The 27,254-nt window shown below is 39.3% G+C and overlaps 1 protein-coding gene across 1 annotated transcript in view; it reads left to right on the plus strand.

Moving 5' to 3' along the window:
- The window catches only part of LOC101860168 (dynein beta chain, ciliary), a 71,312-nt gene that overhangs the window by 16,615 nt on the left and 27,443 nt on the right, over nt 1-27,254 (plus strand). Inside the window, exons 17-44 of the mRNA XM_005097671.2 lie at nt 488-684; nt 1,084-1,338; nt 2,889-3,058; nt 4,136-4,358; nt 5,031-5,234; nt 5,617-6,018; nt 6,762-7,007; nt 7,640-7,864; nt 8,708-8,926; nt 9,976-10,128; nt 10,798-10,923; nt 11,562-11,801; nt 12,417-12,577; nt 13,345-13,501; nt 13,865-13,969; nt 15,144-15,301; nt 15,782-15,920; nt 17,056-17,148; nt 18,199-18,393; nt 19,097-19,307; nt 19,817-19,944; nt 21,579-21,727; nt 22,339-22,621; nt 23,228-23,401; nt 23,784-23,987; nt 24,602-24,703; nt 25,804-25,971; nt 26,894-27,133. Coding sequence (XP_005097728.1) covers nt 488-684; nt 1,084-1,338; nt 2,889-3,058; nt 4,136-4,358; nt 5,031-5,234; nt 5,617-6,018; nt 6,762-7,007; nt 7,640-7,864; nt 8,708-8,926; nt 9,976-10,128; nt 10,798-10,923; nt 11,562-11,801; nt 12,417-12,577; nt 13,345-13,501; nt 13,865-13,969; nt 15,144-15,301; nt 15,782-15,920; nt 17,056-17,148; nt 18,199-18,393; nt 19,097-19,307; nt 19,817-19,944; nt 21,579-21,727; nt 22,339-22,621; nt 23,228-23,401; nt 23,784-23,987; nt 24,602-24,703; nt 25,804-25,971; nt 26,894-27,133 — 5,327 coding nt within the window. The remainder of the gene's footprint in view (nt 1-487; nt 685-1,083; nt 1,339-2,888; nt 3,059-4,135; nt 4,359-5,030; nt 5,235-5,616; nt 6,019-6,761; nt 7,008-7,639; nt 7,865-8,707; nt 8,927-9,975; nt 10,129-10,797; nt 10,924-11,561; nt 11,802-12,416; nt 12,578-13,344; nt 13,502-13,864; nt 13,970-15,143; nt 15,302-15,781; nt 15,921-17,055; nt 17,149-18,198; nt 18,394-19,096; nt 19,308-19,816; nt 19,945-21,578; nt 21,728-22,338; nt 22,622-23,227; nt 23,402-23,783; nt 23,988-24,601; nt 24,704-25,803; nt 25,972-26,893; nt 27,134-27,254) is intronic.

Consider the following 27,254-nt stretch of genomic DNA (forward strand, 5'->3'; position numbering starts at 1 on the left):
TTTTTTCTCTCTTCATATTACTGGGGTATTTACTCTTTCATTTTTGAAAAAAAGAAAAGAAAACCCCATTTTCGAGCAGGCAGTTGGAGGGTGCTACTGGTAGATCCAACTTCTCTCTTGCCCTTTGTTGTTTCTGTCTCATCATTTATGCTTTTTCCCAGCACTAAAGGACCATTAGGGTGTTGTTATGTTTATCTTTACTCAAACAAACAAACATCCAGAACTTTTGGCCAAAAATGTTTTTAAAAAGGCGAAGCACATACACTTGATGTTGTGAAAATAATGATTAATGATGATATTAATGTTCTTATTAAGTGTGATATTATGATACCTCCGCTGTATTGCTTGATATTTACTAAATAGCCTCACGTCAAGATGAATACATAGTTTATTGATAAGTCTTACAATCTTTTGACACTTTTCAAAGCTGTTTCTTCACGACAGGCAAAGCATTTTGTTTGACTTTCCTCCTGGTGTTGATTACCAGATGCCAAACTGACCCAAGGGCCATTGTTTGAAGCCAAGTTGGAGCTGCACGTGCCAGAGATGGTGTTCCTTCCTTCCCTGGACTTCGGTGTTGCAGATGGCTACTACGATGAAGTAGACGGTCTGGTGGGAGACATCTACAAGCAGTCTTCGCTCATCCCTCGGCTCGCGGAGCACTCTGGTCAGCAGCATTACCAGGTACGGTTCATGCCTGCTGCCTCTGAGCAGAAATTTTGGAGGGAGAGAGTTAATTATTTGAGTGGGGGGAGGGGGCCTTTTTTCTAATTATTGATACAAAGCACCTTTCTTCTCAGAATGGTTGAAAGCAGTTGGAGATGTGAATACACCTCTGCTGCCTCTGAGCAAACTTTTGCTTGTTTATTTTTCTGTTTTTTGCTTTTTGAAAGATAAATAATTCAAAGCACCTTTATTCTCACTCTAGTTGAAAGTAGTTTGAGACGTGAATGCATTAATCTACCTTGGAAGACATCAGTTTCAAGTACACATTTGTTATTCTGTCTGTTTGTGTCTTTAATCTTCTGTGGAAGACTTCAGTTCAAAGTATACATGTGTCTTTTTGTCTGTGTCTGTCCCCAGCCCGATTTGGAGGACATGGAAGAGCTGAGTGAGATGAGGCAGGAGCTGATGGACCGAGTGCAGAACATCATGAACAAAGCTTGCGAGTACCGCAACTCCTTCGACAACTACGCCTATCTGTGGGTGGATGACCGCAATGAGTTTATGCGACAGTTCCTTCTGTACAACCACGTGCTCACCACTGAGGAGATTGAGGCTCATGCTGACGAGGGTGTACCAGAGAGCCCACCAACACTGGCACAGTTCAAGGACCAGGTAAGGCCAGGGGAAATTGTGACATCTTAGACGTTTTAGCTCTCACCTGCAAAATTGGTGGTAAACAAGGCAGGGGTACACCCAGAGCTACTAACTTGGAGAGCCTAAACAGATGGATGATGGGGGGAAGGTCAGGATAATCTAGCTTTTTTTTAGACCATCCAAGCAAAAGAATGAGTAGAGAGCCATGGGTACTGATGACTGCCAATAATGATGAGACATGTTAGTACACATGAGTATGACATCATGAACATTGAGTTGTAATCATGACCTTGACACCTTACTCCCTGCTCTATATTTCTTCTTATGTGCGTGCAGATGTGAATCATCAATAGGAATCAAAGTATAAACCCTATGGACCAGAGTGCATACCTGAACATAATAACTTTACCTTTCTGTGCACCTAATGCATGCTTCAGTATGTGGTGGTACAAATGTAGTTATCGTCCCAAGAGGACTCAGGTATACAGGACCTGTATGGCTTAGGGAACCTGGGCTCAGAAGGTTTACAGTGAGCATTACAGCCATTGCATTATGAATACTCTGGTCTGGACAGTGTTTTGAACTAGGCTTTTTGAATATAGTAATACTAGCTCGGCCCCCTTTTGATGAAAGGAATGATCGGTGCATTAACATCTACTGAATATCATTGGTCTACTATATTTACACACTACTGGAATGGAGCAATAAATCTTGAGAGAAAAGTGACACATGTGTTTCCAAGTTGCCAAATATATAATAGATGTATAAATTGATTCTCTATTCCGCTTTTGTGGTTGTAAAGAAGCATGTTGATTGTTCCCAGTAGCAAGAAATAGAATTTGACAAAGGATTCCAGAAAAACGATGATGGGCATCAAACGAAAGGATCACAGTCGAATTTAGCACCAAGTAAAAAAGGAAAACCTGAGGCTAGTTCTATACGAGTCGCACACCTAAAATAGTGCTCAGTATTGCACGACAATGCGCGATAGTATCGAACGGAAGTACGACTTGAAATACAAACCTGGCAGATTTTCTAAAATGACAGAGACAGAAGCGTCGGCCTACAAAAGCGATCGGCGAAATAAAGAAATTTAGCTTTTTGCAGCAAAACTGTCTCAAAACTGGAAAAAACTAAAAGCGTCAGGATCTGGAGAATATTTTAAAGAATCTTTTGGCGAAAACCGCATGTCGATCAAGGCTGCCATTAAAAAGCCTTTTGAATAGCAAAATTCGGCCACCACAAATAGATAATAGATGAAGATGGTTGTGTCGAGTTATAAACCTAGCTGTATTAGTGCAGTATTGTGAACATGAAGATGTGAATACAATGTTATAAACATAATGTTTAGAACATGAGGAGGGTGTGTGTAAAGTGAGTGAGACAGAGCAGGGGAGGGGCGTGCAGGCTATTTCTTTTATACAAAAGGAAACAGTACTTGCTTTTATTTTGTTTGAAGTAATCTGTGGACTTTTATGTAATTATAATAAACTAAACTTATATTTTGTATATGAAAAGAAAATGCATCTTTTTTTTCATCATCTTGCATTGTCTGTTGTTTCCATCAGATTGATACCTATGAGAAGATCTATGAGGATGCAGTCCACATTCAGGACACAGAGTTGTTTGAGCACTGGTTCCGTGTGGATGCCAAACCCTTCAAACTGTCCTTGCTGAACATCATCAAACGCTGGAGCTTCATGTTCAAACAGCATCTCATCGATCATGTGACCAACAGGTGAGTGATGGCAGAGGGTGGTTATGGAGAGAGAAAGAGAGAGAGAGAGAGAGAGAGAGAGAGAGAGAGAGAGAGAGAGAGAGAGAGAGAGAGAGAGAGAGAGAGAGAGAGAGAGTGGATTTTTTTAAAATCCCCTCCTTCCTTCTTGTTTCTGCTATTGGTAGGTGTTCTGATGTCCCTTTTCTCCTTCTGGTTTTTTTTGTTTGTTACTGTTGTTCTATTATTGTCTGAGTCACCATCAGCAACAACTTATGTCTCTCTCTAAACCCAGTGTGGTCAAGTGTGTGGCTTCGAGAAGACCAGATGAAAAGTACAAGTGGTTTATATTGTGACATGTTGAAAATAGATATTAAACTTCAGTTCAATCACAAATTATGTTTCAAGAAATATTTGATGATAAACGACTTCTAAATCCTAATTTCGACAGATTTTGCTCAAATGCTATTCAAAACATTTTTAAATAAGTTATATTGAGGACACACAGCAGAATACTTTGAACTGTTTGCTCCAGCAGACTGACATTAATTTCCAAGCCTAATGTAACATACCAAACTAAAGAAAAGGAAATTACCTTACTTGGGAAACTCAGTGTATGTGAATATTATAACAGCAGAAATGACTGAAGAACAACAACACACCTTTTGTTCTACTCTTAATGTGGCTTCACAATGAAAAATACTCAAATGTGTTTTCTCAAGGTGTGTCTTTCACAGCCCCTTGTTGTTTTGAAATCCTATAACTTTTTTAAAAACGATCCAGTTGCATCCAGATAAAGTGCTTATAAGAAATAATAGGTAGTCTCTATATAGTGCTCTATCTTGTTATGAAAAGAGCTCTGAGCGCCTAAGACAGAATGAGCTTTTCGAATAAGTAAAAATGCCAATTAGAAAATTTCCACCTACCAAATGGTTTCCTCAGAGCCACACATGTTCATGTAATCATCACTTCTTTAGCTTGAATGTGGCCCACAAGAGGAACAAATGGGAATCAAGATCTAATAAACAAGAAAAAGGAAATACATTTTTGTCAACCACAAAATTTCTCTAAGAAGACACACTTGGGACCCCTTATCCACAGCCTGAACAACCTGACAGAGTTCATCAAGACAACAGACTCAGGCTTGCAGAAAGAGGTTGAGGATGGCGATTACAACGGCCTTGTAGAGGTCATGGGCCACTTGTTTGCTGTAAGGGAGAGGCAGCAGAGCACTGATGACATGTTTGAACCACTCAAGCAGACCATTGAACTGCTCAAAACTTATGATCAGGAGATGCCGGATGAAGTCCATGTTCAGCTGCAAGTACGTGTATCCCTTAGTGCTGTCACTTGTTTGTTCTTCTACATTTATTTAGCCATAACCTCAATGCAATAACATAACTTCATCAGGGACTGGCTGTGGGGGATGGGGAGGGGAAAAGTGGAATAAGTCAAATTATACTTGTCCCACTAAAAATCAAAGTTCCTACCCCCTTGTAATGATAGAACCGTGACATGAAAAGGTAGAAGAATAATGATTTTGCTTTTTTACTGTACCATGTGTAATCAATATAGCTATAGTAATATTTCTCTGTTTGACCTAACTGCTTATATATAAGAGGTAGAACTGCCTCTCTTGCTGAACAGTCTGTGAGTGAAACCAGACTCTCATAGTGTGAGATGAAGCAGCAAAGTGTTTATTTGTTAAAGGCTTAAGTCTCACGGGTGCTAGTTTTTGCCTTGTATTCATTCTGACTGAGGGTTAATATCCATTTGATAGTACACATGCTCATTAACTCTTATGAGATATGGAAAGTAATATTAACCATCTTCTTTTACCAAGTTATAATCTCGGCAAATTCTATGGTATGCAAATCTTTAAAAAACGTTCAGTCTTGTGTAAGTCTTCTTATCTAAAAATAAGCCCCTTCTATAGCAAGGGCCACATAGCTTATTGTATCGGACCCACATTGCTTATTGTCACACGTCTATGCAGGAGTTGCCAGAGCAGTGGAACAACACTAAGAAGATCAGCATCACAGTCAAGCAACAGGTGGCCCCTCTACTGGCCAATGAGGTGACAAACATTCGCAAGAAGAGTGCCACATTCGACACCAGCCAGCACAAGTTCAGGGAAAAGTTCCGTGCCATTCCACCATTCAGATACGAGTGTGAGAAGCCATACGACCATCTGGACAGGGTATGTATGTGCTTACCAAGATGAAGCAATTAGAAATGGGAGCTTGTGTGTTAAGCTTGTACGAAGGGCTGAGATGTTTCGTGTCTGTTACCGCAGCAGAATGAAATAATTTCTCTCACCTTAATCATCGATAAGTATTTTTATGACACAAAACAGTGAAAACTTTAAGAAATATTTTAAAGTATTGGTTGGTACTTTGTTTGCTCTTTTTTCATGTTTCCATTTCTTCTGATTCTGGTTATTGTATAGGTTTCACACCCTTTTCAACCCTGTAAGGTTATTTAAGAGGTAGGACCTCTGAATTTTATGTCCATCTCTATACAGAGCCTAATGAGTTTTTGTTATATTCTGTCATTTCAAAAGTCCTTGATATCGTCCACAGTATCATGAAGAAATCAAGTCAATGGAGCAGGACATGGCTCTCCTTATGGAGTCTGCGAGTCTGTTTGAGGTGAATATTCCAGACTTCAAGCAGTTGAAACAGTGCCGCAAGGAGATCAAACTTCTGAAGACACTGTGGGACTACATCATCATTGTACGCAGCAGCATCGATGACTGGAAGACAACACCATGGAAGGCAATCAATGTGGAGCAGATGGATTTGGACTGTAAGAAGTTCTCCAAGGACATCCGTGCCTTGGACAAGGAGATGCGTGCCTGGGATGCATACATCGGACTGGAGAATGTGGTCAAGAACATGTTGACCTCACTGAGAGCGGTCAGTGAGCTGCAGAACCCAGCCATCAGAGACAGACATTGGCAGCAACTCATGGCTGCCACTAAGGTAAGCACACTTTTCTGTGGAGGAGATTAGTACAGGAAACAGGTGTACACATTTGCAGAAATACATATTTATGGTCACCACAGTGATATTGAAAAGTCATTTCAACACATAAATAAACTGCAATGAATGAGCCCAATGCGCACATGGTGCAATTACATCACTACGAATACCCCCAAGGTGAGCAGGCATTCTGTAACCCTTTTCATACCATGAATTATCAGTGCATTGTTTAAGTGTAAAGAAGTCTATATATCGACACTTGGTACAGAAAGAATGAACACACTGACGGACTGTAGTAAGTAAATTAATACACACATGAAATAAATATACTATCGTGTGTAACAGTAATCAGAACAAAAGAGTGGTGCTTGAGTAGGTTGACTGCTCCAATTGAATTTTCAATCTAAAAACATGTATTCTAATAACTTTATAAAGGTTTGCAAAATAAAAAACTTGAAGCGCACTAGTGCAAAGCTGCTTTCGTGTATGATAATTTCAACAATTTAATGTTCTGTCTTTTGGTATTCTTCTGTAAGAAGTATGCTTCTGTAAGAAAGTTCCTCTATTCCACTGCTTATAACTTTCCACTGCGCTACTTGTGACAAAAATCAAATTTCCATGAAACAGTCTGCTAATTGACAATTTGTAGTGATTCAGGTTCTTTGTGTGTCTCTTCTCATAATGTATCTCCATCTGTCATCTATCATTTTTTATCCCTGTCTGACATCTCTTCTCTTCTCCAGGTGAAGTTTGTGATGGACGACAACACGACACTGGCCGACTTGTTGAACCTGAACCTCCACAACTATGAGGACGAGGTCCGAACCATTGTGGACAAAGCAGTGAAGGAGATGAGCATGGAGAAGGTGCTAAAAGAGCTGGACAGCACATGGTCAACCATGGAGTTTGAACATGAAAAACACCCACGCACCGGCATCACCATCATCAAGACATCTGAGGAGCTCATTGAGACACTTGAGGACAACCAGGCAAGTCCTCTTGAGTTTGAGTAAAGATAAGCTCATCAACACAATAAAGGTCGTTCAGTGCAGGGAAGATAGACAATAACATCAGAGGGTTAGAAAAGAAGTAGGACTTAGCAGTGGCGCCCTCCAACCACATTTAGTGGGAGAAAGATAGACTATAACAACAGAGGTAAAAAAAGAGAAGTCGGACATACCAGTAGTGCCCACCAAACACCCACTGATCTCTTTTTTCTGTGTGCTTTATGAGCCTCAGTGTCATGCAAGCCGAGTGTGACAAACAAGGTTTTCGTGCAAGAGTTTACCCTTAGATTCCCTTCATTTTGCTTTATTCTTCAAGATTAGTGCACAGTATGTCTATTGTCTTTTGAGAGAATTGCTTGTCTATATGCTCATTCAGATTTTGGAGTATGATTTGTTTCTTACTTAGGTTGATTTGTTATTAGATGAAATGGAAAGTGTTCGTGTTCAATAATTTTTTAGCCTTGTTTTTTGCTTTTTAAAGACTTATCGCTTCCTCGTCCCTGCCTGTGTTTTAACTAAATTTGTTTTTCAGAATCAATTATTATGTTACTATTAATGAGCAGGTTAGATATCCTCCTAAAGCACACTATTCATAACATCACTGTGCTCTCCAGGTGCAACTGCAAAACATGATGACATCTAAGTACATCGCTCACTTCCTGCAAGAAGTGTCCATGTGGCAGAAGAAGCTGTCCACCGCTGACCAGGTCATCTCCATCTACATGGAGGTACAGCGAACATGGTCCCATCTGGAGTCCATCTTCATTGGCTCAGAGGACATCAGAAAGCAGCTTCCGGAGGACTCCAAGCGTTTTGACAACATTGACACCGACTTCAAGGTACAGTTGTCCTACTTTGGCTGGGAAGAGGCACTTATGCTCGCAGACAAAAATTTTACCTTGTTAGGATAAAACTATTCTTAATGTCAAGTCATCACTGCTTTTGAATACACCGTGTGAACATGTATTGTGAGCTATTCTGCTTACTTCTGACATGACTTGTTAATTATTCTTGGAAAATGCTCCAAGGTAAAATAGATATTCTGCTTGGGAAAATCAAACTAGTTTTTTTTATTTCTGTGACATTTTAATTTGCATACTTTTGTCAATAAATGTGTTCAAGATTTTTTGTATCTCATCATTATAAAGTTGCTAAAAGTTTTCCCCAGATAAAGCAAGTGTTTTTGTATATCATGATCACCATCATCATCATAAAGATGCAGACATTGGCAATCATGGTTAACCAAAGATTTATTTTCTTGGATATTCTCAAAATATCCGTTTTATCATGGTCTTTCCTTGACACCCATCCTTTAAGGTTTTGTAAGTAAATTGCTCTGGGTCTACCCGTACCTTATTTGCCTTCCATTTTTCATGTGAGTTCAAGATGTTCAAGAGTCGCAGAAACTGCATTTTTCTCTTCCTAATCGTTTTTATTCTTTTCACTGTTTGTGGTAGTCTGGTGACCTAACTTATCCTAGTGTAACTCCTCTTTAAATCTGCCTTGTACTCTCCCTCTCAGATTCTTTTCCTGTCTAGCTTTTCCCAAATTTTAGATAGTTCATCAAGTCCAGGTTTATCAAAAGCCTTTGAATAATGAGTGAAACACAAATACAGATCTTTCTGTGCTTCAATATATTTGTCCATTAACATTGTTAATCATCCATGATTTTTGTATTTCAGGAGTTGGTCAGTCAGGTAGAGAAAACAACCAATGTGGTAGACTCCACCAACCAACCCAACCTGTTTGAAAAATTGGAGGGCCTGCAGGACCAACTGGCACTTTGTGAGAAAGCCTTGGCTGAGTATCTTGAGACCAAGCGTCTTGCCTTCCCCAGGTTCTACTTCGTGTCGTCTGCTGATCTGTTGGACATCCTGTCCAACGGAAATGACCCTGTCACGGTACGTTAACTACTTGTGAAACCAACATGAAGAACTGAACATGTAGTTGCTCTCTCCTTGAGAAGAGCATTTAAGATGTCTTTGACCTCCATATTCATCTTGATGTTATCACCCGAGCAGTTTTTTGTCCTCTTTCACTGTCCTGAAGATGATTTAAAGCTTGTAAGCAACACTTTGCTCCTTATCTTTTCTATTGTGCTAATTTGCGGTTACCTCTCATTTTATGGTGTCATGAGAGTCACAGTGACTCCTTATATCTGCCTGTTTGTGTCTTATCAAAGTGGATAGACAACAACTAAGTCTCTGAGGTGAAAGATGTGTCAACAAAACACAAGATTGGGAAAAACCAAGTCATCATGATTTGACACCAAATAGAATCATGAATTTTTTTTTTTATTAACATTTTTAAAAAGAAAAAAAAACCTCATGGGCTCAGTGATTCAAAGACAAGCAAGAACCTTGTGATTCTTGTTGCTCACTGACTCAGGAAAAACAACTCTTACTTTGTTTTCATCAGTGATACGGAGTCACATTTCAGAAAACAATATTGTTACTGTTGTCGGTTAGAGTTTTCACTTTTCTTACCCATTCTAAACACCATTTCAAGTAACGCTGCATCCATTGTTTTTAAAATATGTCTGACTCGAGAACTAAAGATGTAGTGAAAAAGTTATGGTTTATAAGAATGTGGGTCAGCTTTGTTGCCTTTCCTCCAGTTCCTTTTTAATCCTTTATATTGGGGGAAAAAGGCACTCAAGTATCAATGAGAGGTCTTTTAATTGGTGCTCACAAGGGCTTGTCCTTAAGCAAAACATGCTAAAACCGACTCAAATATAACGCTGCTCTGTGGCAACCTGCAAACAAATTTTTATGTGCATTTAAATTAATTGTGCTGTACTCCATATTGTGTTCTGTCCTACAGTGTTTGCGTGTATGTGTACAATTTGGTCAGTAAAATGTGCTGAAAGATAAGCAAAAGGGTCACCATTTTTAGGAGGCTGGGGTTTTTTTCAGCTTGAATGAGCTATTTTGTGTTTGGTTCTCCGCAGGTGGCTAAACACTTGACCAAACTGTTTGATTCAATGGCCAAGTTGAAGTTTGAGACAGACAAAGATGACAACCCCATCAAGAATGCCCTGGGCATGTACAGTAAAGATGGAGAGTATGTCGATCTCAACAACCCCTGTGATCTCAATGGGCAGGTGAGTGGCTTGTCACAGAATTGTTGTTTGTTCATTGGTGTACTGTTTGATTTACTAATGCAACTGTTGTGAGAGAGACTTTGTTTCAGGTTGAGTATAACCTTCATTTTTACATGAGCATTTTGTTCATATGTGTATTTTGTACAAGTGTACTTTATTTCAAAGAAATAACACTTATCCCAGCAGTAGCTATAATTAGGAAGAGAGGATATAAACCACAGACCATATACCAAAGTTAAGAGGATTTACCTGATATAATAATATGATCTTATTTTTTAGTCTGTAATTCCACCAATAAATGGGTTGCCCACTTTTTACTGCTGGTGGTTGCTGGGTCTCTTCATTCAACTCCCCCCCCCCCCAAAAAAAAAACAACAACCAAAAACAAAAACAACAACAACACCGAAACCCCCCCAAAAAAAAAAACAACAACCAAGGGATGATGTTGTCATAGAACTAAATGTAAGCTTTTATACAAGTCATAGTAGAATAAATGAAAATAAAAGAAAGTCCCACTTTATCTATCCTTGTAGGGAAATTTGATCTACAGTGCCTTATATAAAATACCCCCCCCCCCAAAAAAAAAAATGTAAATACATTCATAGAATATTTTGTGAAAGTTTTATAATACACAGTAAGATACTAGATATGTCTGTTTTGTTCTGACAGGTTGAAAACTGGCTGAACCGTCTCTTGGAAGCAATGAAGGCTACCGTGAGACATGAAATGACTGAAGCTGTCGTGGGCTATGAGGAGAAGCCCCGTGACCAATGGCTCTTTGACTACCCTGCACAGGTAATTTGGACTTAGGTGGACGGGTTACTCTCAGTATCTTACATTGTCTTTGTAATAAATCATATCTTTCTGTTGTGTTGCTTGAAACACAAATAAACTTCTGCATCAGCAGGGAAGTGAAAAAGTTGGATTATGTAAGCACTCTCAGAAATGCAGTAATAATTTTTGTTAAGCTTCTAATAATAATGCCAAATCAGTTAACTTGGTACAAATGTAGTTCTAACATCACCTGAGAGGATAAGAAAGCACATTTGTCTTCAGATTTTTCAAGGATTTTAAACAGGAAAAATAATTTATTCTCAGTAACTTATCTAGAGTAGATAAAAGGTATTTTTCTGCTTTTTTGTTAAGGAGAAACAATGTTAAAACTTTCAGGGTCTTCAGTAAAATGTTGAAGGAAAACATATAAAAGAAAGATTCTGTCAGAGTGGCTAATCGCTATCAGTCTTTTGATAGTCTTAAATTTTTGTCTTTCTTCATTTTCATCTTTGTCTTATAATTCTTTTCTTTTTTACTTGTGTGCTAAGCTCTCTGAATAAGTATGTTTTCATAAATTGTCTAATGTTTCTATTATGCTCTATGTCATAACTTTGTTGCTTTTTTTTACCGCATTTTTATTCTATTCTGGCTTCCCCCAGGTGGCGCTGTGCGGCACACAGATCTGGTGGACCACCGAGGTCAACATGGCATTTGGTAGACTGGAAGAAGGCTACGAGAACGCTCTAAAGGACTACAACAAGAAGCAGATTCAGCAGCTGAACGCTCTAATCACCATGTTGCTGGGAGACCTCACCAGTGGCGACCGCCAGAAGATTATGACTATTTGCACAATTGATGTGCACGCTCGTGATGTTGTGGCCAAAATGATAACACAGAAGGTTAGAGGCCAAAGTCTAAGTTTGGCAACTTGTTTCTCTTTATTTGTGAGGCATGCTGACAAAATGAGTTATTTCTCGCAATCCATGAATCGAGATATCGGCTGAAAATCTACACAAAGGTCATATTTATAGATTCCAAACCAATGCCATTCTCTTCAAGCTTTAGATGTCTTTTATCATTTTATACAAATAAATTGTAAAAACTCAACCTATAAATTTGACGTATGTATTTCTATCAGGCTAAAATCCGAGAAGTAACTCATTTTGTCAGCATGCCTCACATTTAGTTATGATGTCAGTGGATAGACAATGATGACTCAATAACAATAGAACAAATAGTGTATTGAATGCAGCTATAGCAAATTTTGTGTTACTTGTGTAGTATTTGCTATTAACAAAATACTCACTGAATTGCAATACAGGAGGTTATTCTCACTGAAAATGTTCCACGATCTGTGCAAAGGCATTTGAAATTAATTCTAATTTACCTTTTCATGTGTTGGAAATTGTAAGAGAATACTAAATTGAAGATGATTACCGTTTTCATCTAAAAACAAACTGATTTCTTCCCTTTAAACATATACCTACTAACATATGCATTGAATGTTTCCTCAGATCGACAGTTCTCAGGCTTTCCTGTGGCTGTCACAGCTGAGACATCGCTGGGATGACAATGAGCGTGACTGTTTTGCCAACATTTGCGATGCTCAGTTCCGCTACTCCCATGAGTACCTGGGCAACACCCCACGTCTGGTCATCACACCCCTCACTGATAGGTATGTGCTGATGTACTCTTATGGAGTTTTGATGAGAAATGGTATATTTTCTGTTGATGTACTCTGTTCTCACTTTTTTTCTCCCACAGCTGCCATTGACAGCTTTACTGTAACATTTTGTTGAGACTGGATTAGATTGTAGTATCATCAGTAAACAAAAGACAGAAAATTCAAATAAAGCTTTAATTCATTAGATAATTCAATTTCTAGATTTTATAAAGATCTGTCCTGTATTCATTCCTAGAGGAGAATGATGTACGGTTGAGAAGCAGGCCTTAAAATCAATATTGCACTTATGGCTGAAGAACCTATTGTAGACTTCCCTTACGTTGGTACTCTTAATATTTGTACCTTTTAACTCTTTATCTCCGAGGGGGGTAAACCACTATACTGGGGCTCTTTTTTGGTATGAAATCTAAAAGTGCCAAAAACATCACTAAATTGGTAATTAAATCAAAACAAGTGAACCTATTGTGCTAGTTCTTCATCTAATGAATGAACACCCGGTAAAAGAGACCTGTTTTTAATAATTACTGAAAAGTAATTTGATGTTAAAGGATGTGCCCAAGCCGCTGCCAGCAGAGTTAACAAGGTACTCTTAGTATTTGTGCAAGAGAATCCACAAGGAGAAAAAGAAAGAGAAGAAGAAAAAGATCCAGCTGTTATTTCAGTGTCCCCCGATCCCCCTGCACTGTCCACCCCGTTTCTCATCTTCTCCACTCCAACCACTTTGAGAGGATACCTCTTCATTCTGTGCATGTCCTCAGATGCTACATCACACTGACCCAGTCTCTGCATCTCATCATGTCCGGAGCTCCAGCTGGGCCTGCTGGAACCGGCAAGACAGAGACCACCAAGGATCTGGGCAGAGCCCTCGGCATCATGGTCTACGTGTTCAACTGCTCAGAGCAGATGGACTACAAGGTACAAGACAGGAAGCTGCATGAGTCCATGCGGAATCTTTTGCTTTGTATGAGTGTCTTGTAACACTAGAGATCTGTTAGTTTGTTTCTTAATAAATGTTCAAAGATATAGGCTCATCCAACTCAAAAACATCATGATTTTGTGCCGATAACTTTTGACTGCCTGGATTTTTTTCAAGCTTTTACCAGTAATCTTGTTTCCATTTGTCTTTATTTTATGTAAGTAAATGGTTCAGGCATGATTATTATCAAGCAATGTTTTCTTGGTGTCTTTGTCTTTGTCTAACATTAGGGTTTCTTTTTGAACTGTTTTCAGTTGTTAATCCTGTGTTTAACTATTATATTTTTGCCTGGTTCCCTTCAGTCCATTGGCAACATCTATAAGGGGTTGGCACAGTCTGGCTCCTGGGGATGTTTTGACGAGTTCAACCGCATTGCTGTGGAGGTCTTGTCCGTGGTAGCTGTCCAGGTGAGAGGCCGTGGTGGCTTGGTCTGTTCATATCAAAAACATTGAAAGCTAATTGAACATTCTCACAGATTTTAGCATACCAACATATCCATTTTTTGCAGAGTTAACCTGAGAGGTGACAATTTTTAAAAATATTAGTGATACTAGTTATTTTTTTTGTGCTGCATCACACCATAACAGTACCCTGTTGAAAACTTTTGCCTCAAATTAACATTGCAGTTTCACCTTCCAAAATTTGTTTGTGGTAACGCATTTGTTAATTATTGTTTCCAGCACGAAATAACTATGTAGATTGGGGGTTTTTTTTAGTTCTCCTAAATTTGACTTTTAAACTTTTATCTGTGTTGTATTGCTTATTATTTGTGTGTTTGTTGTGTTGATATTGTATAATCTTATTCTTTTGTTATACTTCTTCTCTTATATTCTTCTTCTTCTTCTTAAGGAATAAAAGACTGCTCGATCTTCATCTCATGCTGTAGTTGATTTTAAGTACATGGCTGTTTTATCTTCATAGAAAATGTGCTGTTTTGGAAGGTACTCTTAGTATTTGTGCCTACTAGAGTTGATTCAATATTTAAGTATGAATAGACTTTGAATTTGATGCGGATGGCAGCCTGAAAGGCTTACTCTTTTCGATTTTAGAACCACCAAGGGATCTTTAACAAGCAAAACATTCTCACAGGTCCTCCGAAATTTGTCATCCCCATTCAAGAAGCATAGGTGCTCAGTCCTGCCTATCCTTGAATCAGGGGTGAGGGGAGGGGGGGTGTTGAAAATAAGAAAAGAAAACTCCACACTGGCTGGGATCAAACTCCAGACCTCAGGGTTGAGAGGCGAGCATCATCCATACCTGTTGAGCTAATGAGCCCCCTTTTGTCAATGTATTTACTTTAGATTATAAATTATTGTTTGACTTTCACAAACCAGCAATATGTTACTGTTGCACCCTTGTATTTCTAGCACAATATTTTCCTGTCTATTTCATGTGTTTTGTGAGTGTGTTACTGGTAAATTTATTTCGTTTGTTGCGTAACCGTCTTAGTATCTCCTGTGCCGTGTTGTGTGATTTATATAGAATTCTGTCTGTTTTATTTTTCCTCCGTATCATAGTTTTCATTTCATTACCACCTCTTTAGTGTACAATGTTCATGAATCACGTTGGTTGCCCATGCAGGTGAAGACAATCCAGGATGCGATCAAGGACAAGAAGAAACGCTTCAACTTCCTGGGTGAGGAGATCAACCTGATCCCCAGCGTAGGAATCTTTATCACCATGAACCCAGGTTATGCCGGCCGCACAGAGCTCCCTGAAAACCTCAAAGCTCTGTTCAGGTGGGTTCAACAGCTCCTTGGGCTCTCTTCATTAAAAACAGAGGGAAACTTTGTGACACAAGATCTCAACAACAATAACCTGATGTGTTTTAGATCTATAGTCATGTACTAAGTAGTCTTTTTATTAACTGTCTGCATACAATGGTACAAGTCTGTTTTCTTTGACACAATAGATTTCATTATCAGGGGGTTTTTTTGTTTGGTTGGGTTTTTTTATTGGTTGGGAGGGGGGGTTGTTTGTTTTGTTTGTTTGTGTTTTTTTTGGGAGGGGCATAATTATTTTGTAGGTTCATTTTTTACATTTACTTATAATTTACGTATTTGTGGGATGGAGGTTGTCATTGGAGTTAATTTGCTTTTAATGAATATTTTTTTTTAACTGTTAAAGTAATAAATCAATTAGTCATTCATGAGTGCAGTTATTAGGAGGATATGAGTTCAGTCTGAGGTTTTTTAACATTAACTTTTTGACTTCCCCAGACCATGCGCTATGGTGGTGCCTGACTTTGAGTTGATTTGTGAGATCATGTTGGTGGCTGAGGGCTTCCTTGATGCCCGTCTCTTGGCCAGGAAGTTCATCACACTGTACAGTCTGTGCAGAGAACTCTTGTCAAAACAGGTCAGTCATTAGGTGTTTGAGAAGCAAAGCATATAGCTTTTTTTTAACATGTCATTAGCATGCAAGGGCATAAATTCAAAAGACACATCTTTAAGAATTATATTTTTCTAGCTGGATAGTTTTAATTTTGAGAACTGTTGTATATAATGCAATATGACTAAGATTAAGAAAATTGCTTCTTAACAACTGTAGTAATTGATAGGGAGATTGCAATTAGATAAACAGTGGAAACAATTTGTTTTGTGGTAAACTCTTATAAAAACTATACTGTTTGTAAAGTTGTCCTTCGTTCAAATCTTCATTGTTTCCAAAATGATAGAAATTGTGTTGATAGAGGCTTAAAATATATACAATCATCACAAGCTTGAATGATATTTCCTCTTCTTTAGATATTTGGGTGTTATTCCAAACCGAATCATAAATGACTTGTTTATCGAGAAACCAACTGTCTGTGTTTTTGCCTTTTTCAGCCTGTGTTAAAATCCATATTTTCTTTTTTATCAGTAAGCTTGGATCTTTGATTTGTATGTGAATGCCATACCAACACTTTTTTCAACAAAAAATGTTATTGCTTTCACTTTTGCAATCTGCTGAACTCGTTATGATTCAAATGGTAGAACGTGACTGACACCATGGATCTCATACCATGTTACGATCATTATCTTGCTTGCTCACCGCAAACTGAAAGCAACTCAATAATAATAATAAAAACAATAAATGACATTTATATAGTGCTCAGCCTCGATTAATATACACAGGCTCTGAGTGCTTTACAATACAATACAATAGTAACATAAAACTTTGAGTTCTGACCTGAAGCAAATCTCTCAAAATATTCATCTTATTGATTTAAAAACAGAAATGACTTCAGCTGACATTTGAATGAATCAAAGGATTTGATCTCTTTTAACACTTTGCCATCATATTTTTGGGAAAATCCAAAGAAACTGGGTGGTAAACATCGCGAATAGATGAGATGAGGCGCCAAAGTGTTAAAGTACTTGGCAAAGCATCCTAGATCTTGGGGCCTTGATCTTCAAATGTCCTTTCACCCATTGTTTGAAGTTTCATAGATGGTAAAAGAACTTTCTTTTTGTCAACCCCCCACTTTATTTTCCTTCCGTCTATTGTCCAGGACCACTACGATTGGGGTTTGAGAGCCATCAAGTCTGTGCTTGTGGTGGCCGGTGCCCTCAAGAGGAGTGACCGTGGTCGACCAGAAGACCAGGTAAGTGGCCCAGACAAAAGCAGCAAAATGAGTGAGTGTGCAGATGTAGAAGGAGCCTGTTTTTGCTTTTATGATACAAAGTAAAAGGGGTTTGTGTGTTGTTTTCCTTCTGTGTTGTGACTGTAAGGAGTTATCCGGATAAGCAATGCATCGTGTCATGGGTGAAAATTGAAGAAGGGGTTTACTCAGACGAAGGGCCATACTCAGTGGTAAAGAACTTTGATATATGAAGGTGGCTTATATGATACCTTTTTCGTACTTCCAATAGATCCTTGTTTTAAAGTAAGAAATTCTAGTAAAGGAAAAATCATACCAGTATCTTATTAAATTTCTTCTAAGTTGTTATAAATCTGGCTCCCTTTCAACTTCTTATGAGGAGGAATTTGATATATGTCTTAAGGATATCAGATAGATATATATATAAAAAGGGGGACTGACCTCAAATACCACAGGAACTTAAAATATGTTTTTTCTATGAAATACAAGAAAATACCAAAAAACAAATGGATTTGTGAAATAGCATCAGAGCTGTATAAAAAGGGTGGTATGGATCAAAAGGAAAAACAAAAGGAAATTGTCCAAATCTCTAATAGTTTATTGTGTTATCATTGTAGATGAGGACAATCCACATGGTTTGCTCAAATGGTCTTTGGCTGTGGTTTGTACCACCCATAACTTTCTGTCCCATATTTGTCATTCTGTGTTGTTTGTAGCTTCAGTTGTAGCATCGGGTAGTTTGAAGGCACCTTTAATAGGGGCTACTTCTTCACTAATCTGCAATTTTATCTCTCTGTCCATGTTGCTTTTATCCAGCATAAAATGACTACTATTGTGTTGATGTGCTTTTGTTTGCTTAGACTTTACTCAAACTGAAGCAGGAAGTGTGACCAGATGGTTTTTGTCTGTGGCTTCAACCACAAGTAACATATCCTGCCCCAAATATGCAGTGTTTTCAAATAAAAGTTCAGACGGAGCCATTGAATTTGATCAGACTACTGCTGGATGTAGTTTGATTCACCTATCATTAATGCACCATGCTTGTTTTAACAGGTGCTGATGAGAGCTTTGCGAGATTTCAACATCCCCAAGATTGTGATTGACGACATGCCTGTGTTCATGGGTCTCATTGGAGACCTGTTCCCAGCACTGGACGTGCCCAGGAAGAGGAACATGGAGTTTGAGGCCAACATCAAGCAGGCCACGCTGGACCAGAAACTGCAGGCAGAGGACAACTTCATTCTGAAGGTCAGCAAAGATGCAGTCTGAAAATTTACACTCTAGTAATTGAAAGGGTGAGAAAATAAAGGGTCTTAGTCACATTGAGGTCATTTCAAGGATAAAACAATGTCTTCAAACAAGGAAAAAAATTTTACCTCACTTCACTCTGATGCAAGTCACAATTGGTAGAGATGGAATATGTGAATGATTGGAGTTTGTACCTAACATACTGCAAAATTATAGATACCCCAGGAGACTGAAACGGTAAAGTCGAATAAAGAGGCAAGCCAAGGGAGTTGTTATGAGGTTGTATGAGCCTTCAGGGGGATTCAGAGCTGTTGCTGTAAATAAGTTCTTCAAATTTTAAAACATTTCTGCTTTGTTATTTCTTTTTTTGAACAAAACATTCTGTGTCACTATCTCAGTCCTGTTGAAACTTGTTGGAATATATAATGTTTTTAGGTATGTTTGCCGTGTATTTGAAAGAGAAAACAAGTTGTAATTGTCTAAGATGACTACCCAATGTCAAGGAGAAAAGTTTCCATCTTACACAGTGTCATTATAATCTTTAAAACATCGCAGGTCGTAAATGGTTAGGAGCCATTTGTACAGGTGATTGTCTTCTACAGGTGACTGTTAGAGCAAGTTTGACTGTATTATGTTGTTTTGATACCATCTTCTTGAGCGACTGTTGAGCAATGCCCTAAACTCTCTACCCACATATTGGCAGATTGTACAACTGGAAGAGTTGTTTGAAGTGCGTCACTCCGTCTTCCTGCTGGGAAATGCTGGAACAGGCAAGAGCCGTGTCTGGGCAACTTTACAGCGCACATACAAAAACCTTGGCAAGAAGCCAAATGCTGTTGACCTCGACCCTAAGGCTGTGACCAATGATGAGCTGTTCGGTGTCATCAACCCGGCCACCAGGGAGTGGAAGGATGGTGAGGACTCACATGCACCTCTTTGTCTCATAGTGTCCATGCTTTATTTTGCCTTTGGAGTCAGGACTGAATTTTCATTCATCGCCTATTTCAGCCTCATAGATCTCTCCCTTGTATCTCTCTGTTTCTATGATCTCTCTCTTTCTCTCCCTCTCTCTTAATCTCTGTTTACCCACCTGCCTGCCTTTCTCTGTCTGTCTGTCTGTCTTTCTGTCTGTCTGTCTTTCTGTCTGTCTGTCTGTCTGTGTGTGTCTCTCTCTCTCTCTTTCTCTCTCTCTCTCTCTCTCTCTCTCTCTCTCTCTCTCTCTCTCTCTCTCTTTCTCTCTGTGTGTCTCCCTGTGTCTCTCTCTCTCTGTGTTTATATGAGTTAAGTCGGCTTGCAAGTTTTTAATGTATTTGTATAGTGGAAATTCTCGTAATCTGACATACTTCGCTTTGCCTTGATTTTTTATGAATGGGAAGGATAACACCTTTAAGATTGTAACAAACTGTGCCTGTTTGTTTCTCAGGTCTGTTCTCCGTCATCATGAGGGACCTGGCTAACATGTCCGGCGATGGACCCAAGTGGATCGTACTGGACGGAGACATTGACCCCATGTGGATCGAGTCTCTGAACACTGTCATGGACGACAACAAGGTAAAAGGATCCATTCCAAACCAGTGGAAATATAGAGGAAAGACTGTCAATAATTTTATCACTTTATGATAATATCTTGTCATCTTTATGGTTTTACACATATTAGTAAGTCATGTGGTTGAAGGGTGACACTGGGTAAGTCTTTCTTTTTCGCTATCCCTATCAGCTTTTTTTTCTGTTTTATTTTGTTACACTTATTGATCCTTGTTGTGTTGATATTATTCTTTTCAACTCAAAATGGGCAACAAGCAAACCCAAGCTTTTACTCCTTTTTACTTTGTCAATGAACAGAGGAATAATTTTAACCCTTTCGTTGCTAGGGAGTATGCATTCCTACTGTCAGCACTGATTTTCAGCTAAGTTCACTGCCCAGGACAGCAGCTTAATGTCTCAGTGTTAAAAGACCCACGGTCTAGATCTAACAAACTCGTGACATGTTACGGATATTGGGTCTTCGATTATGTCACTTTTCTTACTTTTCTTCTTCCCCATTTCCTCCCGTCTCACTCATAATTTCAAATAACCTGCAAATTTTAGTCCAAAATTGAATTTTATTTGCCTTTTTTAAAGTCATTTTGATGTTAACGCTTTACGAGAGCACCTAGCCGCCTGCAAGCCTAGATCTGTGATTATTGATCACTTGCAAGTCTAGCAGAAGAGTAATACTAGCAAATTTGGTTCGGATGTACGCGTCTTTTATTCCCAAATACGAAGCTACGCAGCTCTTGTAGCTAAAATTCCATACAGAAGAATTAAGGCCAGGTTATTAGCTTGGCGTACATGTAACATATAAGCAACCAGGAGCGGCAAATTTTGCCAACTTCCGTGACATACATGGTACGGCACAGTGCTAAAAATTGTGCTTTTTCATGGCGTACCAGGTACGTCATAAGGCAACGAAGGGGTTAAAGATAAGGGAGCAAATTATTTTTGTCGGGATACATATTTTTTATTGAGAGTGATTTAATAATGCACCAGAAGGTGCACTTAATATCAAAATGGTAAACCTGTTTGCCGAAAAATACATTGTTGGCAATAAAGTTTTGCTAATGAGATGCAATACGAGCGTTTATGCCAGTTTCTTGCTTCTCTTGAAAATTGCATTTTTGAGATACATCCATTTTTTTTTTTACTTCCACAACTATGAGAAGGAGGTCAGAACTAAAACAAATAGGAGGCAAGTATTTTGTGTAGTGAAAGAAAATAGTGAATTTCTGTTCCCTTTGAGATTTGAATTCCATTTCTGCTTGCTCCTGGTTAAAATTTCACAATTGTATTTAAACTCTTGGGTCTGATAAACAGATAACCAGTTTTCGTTATGAATTTTTTTTTTTTTATTAGTTGACATTCATTCATTTAAGGCTGTGTCATTAGTTAGGTTGGAAGTGCACTGATATATGACGTGAGTGTTGAAGCATGTTATGAATCTGTGCCTGAAATATGGTGATTTGAGGAGTATTTGAGACTCACCACAAAATCTGGTTGGAGATGGGTCTTTTTTCAAAAGTTATGCCTCTGTAGAGAGTATACAACTTTATGGGTTGGAGCAACAGCAAATATTTTGATGCCCTATCTCGAAATAACCTGAAGTTATAATGGAAAGGGGTTGAAAGTAAAACTTTACTCCCTCACAGGTGTTGACCCTTGCCAGTAACGAGCGTATCCCGCTGACTCCATCTATGCGTCTGCTGTTTGAGATCAGCCATCTGCGCACAGCCACACCCGCCACAGTTTCTCGGGCTGGTATCCTCTTCATCAATGCACAAGATCTTGGCTGGAACCCGTAAGTCTTATGTTGTTGTTGATGTTGATGTTGTTATTGTCATTGTGGTTTATTGACCTTATCCGTACGCCCTGGGGTCATTTTGTACCCCCGGGGTTGTATTCTTCACATTTAGAATACTTCTAGTACGAAGATCTTGTTGAAACTTTCAGTATTTCTCAAAAAATCATTTTGACAGACTGCTATGCAAAGTGTATGCAAAGCGTATGCTAAGCATACGGATGGGATTAACAAGTAAATTTCCTCTTTGGAAAGTGGTGGCACAGAGTTCCCCACATCGTATGGATGCGATAGTAAAACACGACGTACGGATAGGGTTAATGAACAATGTCATTGACTCAACTATGAAGTGATATTTGCAAGTTCTCCCAACCTTTTGAGCCATGTCATCAAAGCTTACAGGACTGGTGGGCCCAAGCTCCCTTGCATGATTACAAGATTCCACCAGCACATGCTGGTAAAGACTACTCTGTGCTTGGGTCTGTGGGGTTCAATTCTTATGTAGCTGTATGGAATATGTTCCAGTGTTTTGTTTTCCCATGCTGGGCAGCAAGATAATTTTATAATTTAAATTTCTGTTTAGATGTCTGAGAATGCATTTGTTTCTCCAGCTATGTCCAGAGCTGGATTGACACCCGGGAGGTCCAGTCTGAACGAGCCAACTTGACCATCTTGTTTGAGAAGTATGTGCCCTTGTGCCTGGAGATGCTGCGGAGCCGCTTCAAGAAGATCACTCCCATCGCAGAGATTGCTCATGTGCAGATGTTGTGCTTCCTGCTGGAGGTGTCCTTGACCCCCGAGAACACGCCACCCGACTGCCCCAAGGAACTCTACGAGCTCTACTTTGTTTTTGCCTGTGTCTGGGCCTTTGGAGGGGCCATGTTCCAAGATCAGGTGGGTGCTGAGTTTTATGTCATAGTGGCTTTCCATCTATGGGGCTTTTCCATAGTGGGGTGTTTTCCAGAACTGATGCTTTCCATCTCTAGGGTTTCTGTCTCAGGGGTTTTACTTTACAGGGATTTTCCATCACTGGAGCTTGACTATCTTTTCCTTCCCCAAGATTTTCTTGTTCTTAAACTGTTCACTGTGTACTGTTACATATCTTTGCTCATTCTAAGGTTAAATGTGCTGACAAGGTTTTTACTTTTTACATTTTTGCAAAGTCATATCTTCACTGTTACATGAACAACGAATAAATCAAAGTTTTTTTACTCTCAATATTAAACAGTTTGAAAGGAAATTGAATATTCTCTTTTTTAGGCTAAATTATCTTTAAGTAGATTATAGGTTTTTATGTATATCAACATTGAATATACACACATTTCTTTTATACCTAGTCTTGACAATGTTTCCAATATTTTATTTCAAACTTTCGTGGGTCAGGATTTCCTCCAGAATGAAGAATAAATGATATATACTTAAAATATTTGGAAACAAAAGGGGATAAAGTTTGGCCAAGCTTTTTCTACCAGGAACTCATGCCTCTACTTCTTATTTCAGCTGGTTGACCACAGAGTCGAGTTCACCAAGTGGTGGGTCACAGACTTCAAGACCATCAAGTTCCCATCTGCAGGCACTGTCTTTGACTACTACATTGACCCAGAGACCAAGAAGTTTGAACCCTGGACAAAGAAAGTGCCCAAGTTTGAATATGACCCAGACATTCCCCTGCAGGTCAGTCTTGAATATTTGAATATTTGTTGGCCTCTGCAAAGACTTTGTGATTGTAAGAAAAAAGTTTACATCAGTTTTAACCATTGTGAGTCGTAGGAATTAGTGTTATATTCTTCTTTCTAGGATTCATTTTTAATGCTGGCTACCTTTTTCAGGAACACTCTATTCTAGAGGGCTTTCTTTTCCTATTTCACTTTGCATAAAATTAATCTCTTTATTTCACTAGTATATTCTGATCTCTCATCACTTGGTTTGGTCCTATTGAAGATAGACATTTGTAGGAAATCCCAACTCTTCAATAGTTGTTCAGTCTTGAAAGCGACTTTAAATCCATACATTATAATACAAAAATAATTCCAACTCCATCCTCTCCTCCCTGTAGGCCACGCTTGTGCACACAGCTGAGACTATCCGCGTGAAGTACTTCCTGGATCTCCTTGTGGAGACCCGCCGTCCTGTCATGTTGGTGGGCAATGCAGGCACAGGCAAGACTGTGCTGATGCAGGATAAGCTGAACAACCTCACAGAAGACTACATGGTGGCCAACGTGCCCTTCAACTTCTACACCACCAGCGAGATGTTGCAGGTGAGTGGCTTACCACCAGCCAGATTTTGTTTAGTCTACTCTAAGGTATCAAATAAAGGGGGGGGGGGGGGACAAGTGGTCCAAAATTAATAAACAGGGTGGGTTGGTTGGGGGGGGGGGGAAATAAGAGGGGGGAGTGCACATTCAACCTCATGCCCCTGTACTTGTAGGAACAAATCTGTTTTATTTCTCCTTTAGTGAATAAAAGAACAAGAGATTACGTAATTTTAGTGATTTTAGTAAGTTACTGTGACAACTGTTCCCATTTAGGAACAAACCAATTTCATTAAAAAATATAAACATGCAAAGTTTTTAAAATGCACAGAAATGTTTTAGTGCTTTATTATGGATATGACCTTTTGGAATAAGTGGCTCTTTGAAACAGACTTGTGTATGTCTTTGAGATCAAGCATTTTGATAAGTTTGTAGATTTTCATGTTTTTCAATGCATATCCTCCATTTGTGTCATTTGTCAAGGATGGAGGAAAAGAGACATTCCAGATCCTGTGTTCACCTTTTTAAAGAATGGCTCACTTGACTGAGCATGCTTCTTGAGCTGCTATAATATGTGGCGTCCCCTTGAAAGTGATTTGAACTATTTCTTATTCCCCCAGAGAGTGCTGGAGAAGCCCCTTGAAAAGAAAGCTGGTCGTAACTTTGGCCCCCCTGGTGCCAGGCGACTGATCTACTTTGTGGATGACATGAACATGCCAGAGGTTTGTATAATATGTTCATTTTGGTCATTTTCAATGAAGAAAATAAGTGGCCAGGGAAAGTGAAAGTGTCGAAAAAGCTTGTAAATTTAGTTTTGTTTTTGTATCGCTGCAATCAAGAAGTAGAGAATAGAAAAAGGAGCTTCATGGCGATTTTTTATTTTGCAAAAATGCATTGATCTGTACCTGAATAAAAAAATAAAACAAAGCATTCTTTTTAAAGGAATACGAGCTTCAAGCCTTGGAACATAATTTATCTTAAAGTAGGAGAATTCGTAAAATTTATTGCATCTTCATCTTATGACTAGCTTTCACTTTCACTGAAAACTGTCAACTGTATCTTAACTTGAGACTGTGAATATATAGATAGGTTTTTTAAATCAAATTTTATACAGTTGAATCTTCCCTCATGGCCAGCTTTCCAAGATAGTCACCTACACAACTGACCACTTCTCACTTCTCCCCTTGGGTTTTTTACTTAGTTATAATGATGCTATCCAAGACCCCTACCTGTCTTAAACAACCAATTTTCTCCTCAACAGTACGTACCCATTTTGGACAGTCAAGAGTTTTAATGTTCAGTTACATGTTCCTCTTCTTAGATAAACTAGCTGTGTTGAAACGTTGAAAGTAAACAGTATCACTCACAAAACTTCTTTGAAGTGAGTATATTATTACGATCTGGGAGCTTTCATCTTCAGTCTTCCCTTTTACCTTGTGGTGTTGATGGTCTAGTGGTTAGTCTGTCGGATTTGTAACTGAAAGGTGACAGGTCAGGGTTTAACATTTTGTCCCTAGGAAAGGCACATTACACAAATTTTCCTCTCTTCACTCAGGTGGCAATGGGTACCCAGCTATACTCAGCAAACGATCTTGTCAGTTTGCTAGTGTTTGAGCACTTGATTGACTGCTTGCACTGTATGCTTTCAGGGAAACCTAGAATGTTTTGTTGTAAAAACATATAGAACATGCTGTTGAGCTTGGATAAGCGCTATAGAAATGTAGTAATCATTAAATCATTATTATTATTTTTGATGATGATGATGATGATGATGATGATGATTATTATTATTATTATTATTATTGTTATCTTCCTCCTCCAGGTGGACAAGTACTACACGGTACAGCCTCACACGCTGATCAGACAGCACATTGACCATGGCCATTGGTATGACAGGCAGAAGCTCTCACTCAAGGACATCCACAACACACAGTATGTCTCCTGCATGAACCCCACAGCTGGAAGTTTCACCATTGACTCCAGACTGCAGGTAACTACCACCTCCTCTTCCCCCGTCTCTTCCTATTCCTCTATCTTTTCCTCCTCCCCCTCCCCCTCCTTCACCTTCCTCTTCTTTCTCCAACTCATTCCTCCTACTCCCTCTCCTCCCCCTCTCCTCCCCCTCCTCCCTCTCCTCCCCCTCCACCTCCTCCCCTTCCTCTCCATTCTCCTTTTCCTTCTCCTTTTCTTTCTCCTTTCCTTCCTCTCCCTACTCCCTCTTCTCCAAATCATCTCCCCCTCCCTCATCCTTCCCCTCCACCCCTCTCCACCCCCCTCCACCCCCTCCACCTCCCCCCCCTTCCTCCCCCTCCACCCCTCTCCACCCCCCTCCACACCCCTCCACCTCCCCCCTTCCTCCCCTTCCTCCTCATTCTCCTTCTCTTTATCCTTCCCCTCCTCCCCCTACTCCCTCTTCTCCCAATCATCATCAAAAAGATGGATAGGTCCCCATGACAAAGCCCAATTTTTTATTTATTCATTTCCTGAATTTAGAAAAATATGTTTGACAAAAAGTTCGCGTCCTTCTTTGGCCTTTGTGATTATTCCACTGAAAATCTAAACAAATCTGCGCAGCTCTCCTTCACAGCGGAAGTGCTGAAGTGATATTTCCCGAGGCGCGTTTTGTTTTGAGAGTATAGATCTAGACCTTCTACTTTTTTGCATTTCTGTAGATTTATTGCTCCATTCCAGTAGAGTGTAAACATAGACAGTAGGCCAATGACTTTCAGTTGATATTAATACACCTATCATTCCTTTCATTGAAAGGGAGCCCAGCTAGTATATGATATACATATAGGCAATCTCCATGCTCAGAGGCCTTTCTGCATACTTGCACTGTTTCTTGAAATGAATCTCTTTTATTTTGCTGTCTCCCTACTTCCTTACACTGTTTTGATTTTTTTGGTTCACAGAGACATTTCTGCGTGTTTGCACTGAGTTTCCCGAACCAGGATGCACTGTTCACCATCTACACAAGCATCCTGAGCCAGCATCTATCCATGTGCAACTTTGTGGGCGCAGTGCAGAAGTTCACCAACAACTTGGTCAACGGAGCACTTAGCATGCAGAACAAAATCACCACCACTTTCCTGCCCACAGCCATCAAGTTCCACTACATCTTCAACCTCAGGGACATGTCTAACATCTTCCAGGTGCGCCTATAATCTGGATATTGTAGAAAGGGGTTTAAAATCAGACTCAAACTCAAATGGGGGGATGCCTTGGTTTAATGGATGTGTTATTGAGGCAAGCTTGTCTGCGGGGGGAGGGTGG

Source organism: Aplysia californica, unplaced genomic scaffold (genome assembly GCF_000002075.1).
Source record: "Aplysia californica isolate F4 #8 unplaced genomic scaffold, AplCal3.0 scaffold00161, whole genome shotgun sequence".
Taxonomy (NCBI): Eukaryota; Metazoa; Mollusca; class Gastropoda; order Aplysiida; family Aplysiidae; genus Aplysia; species Aplysia californica.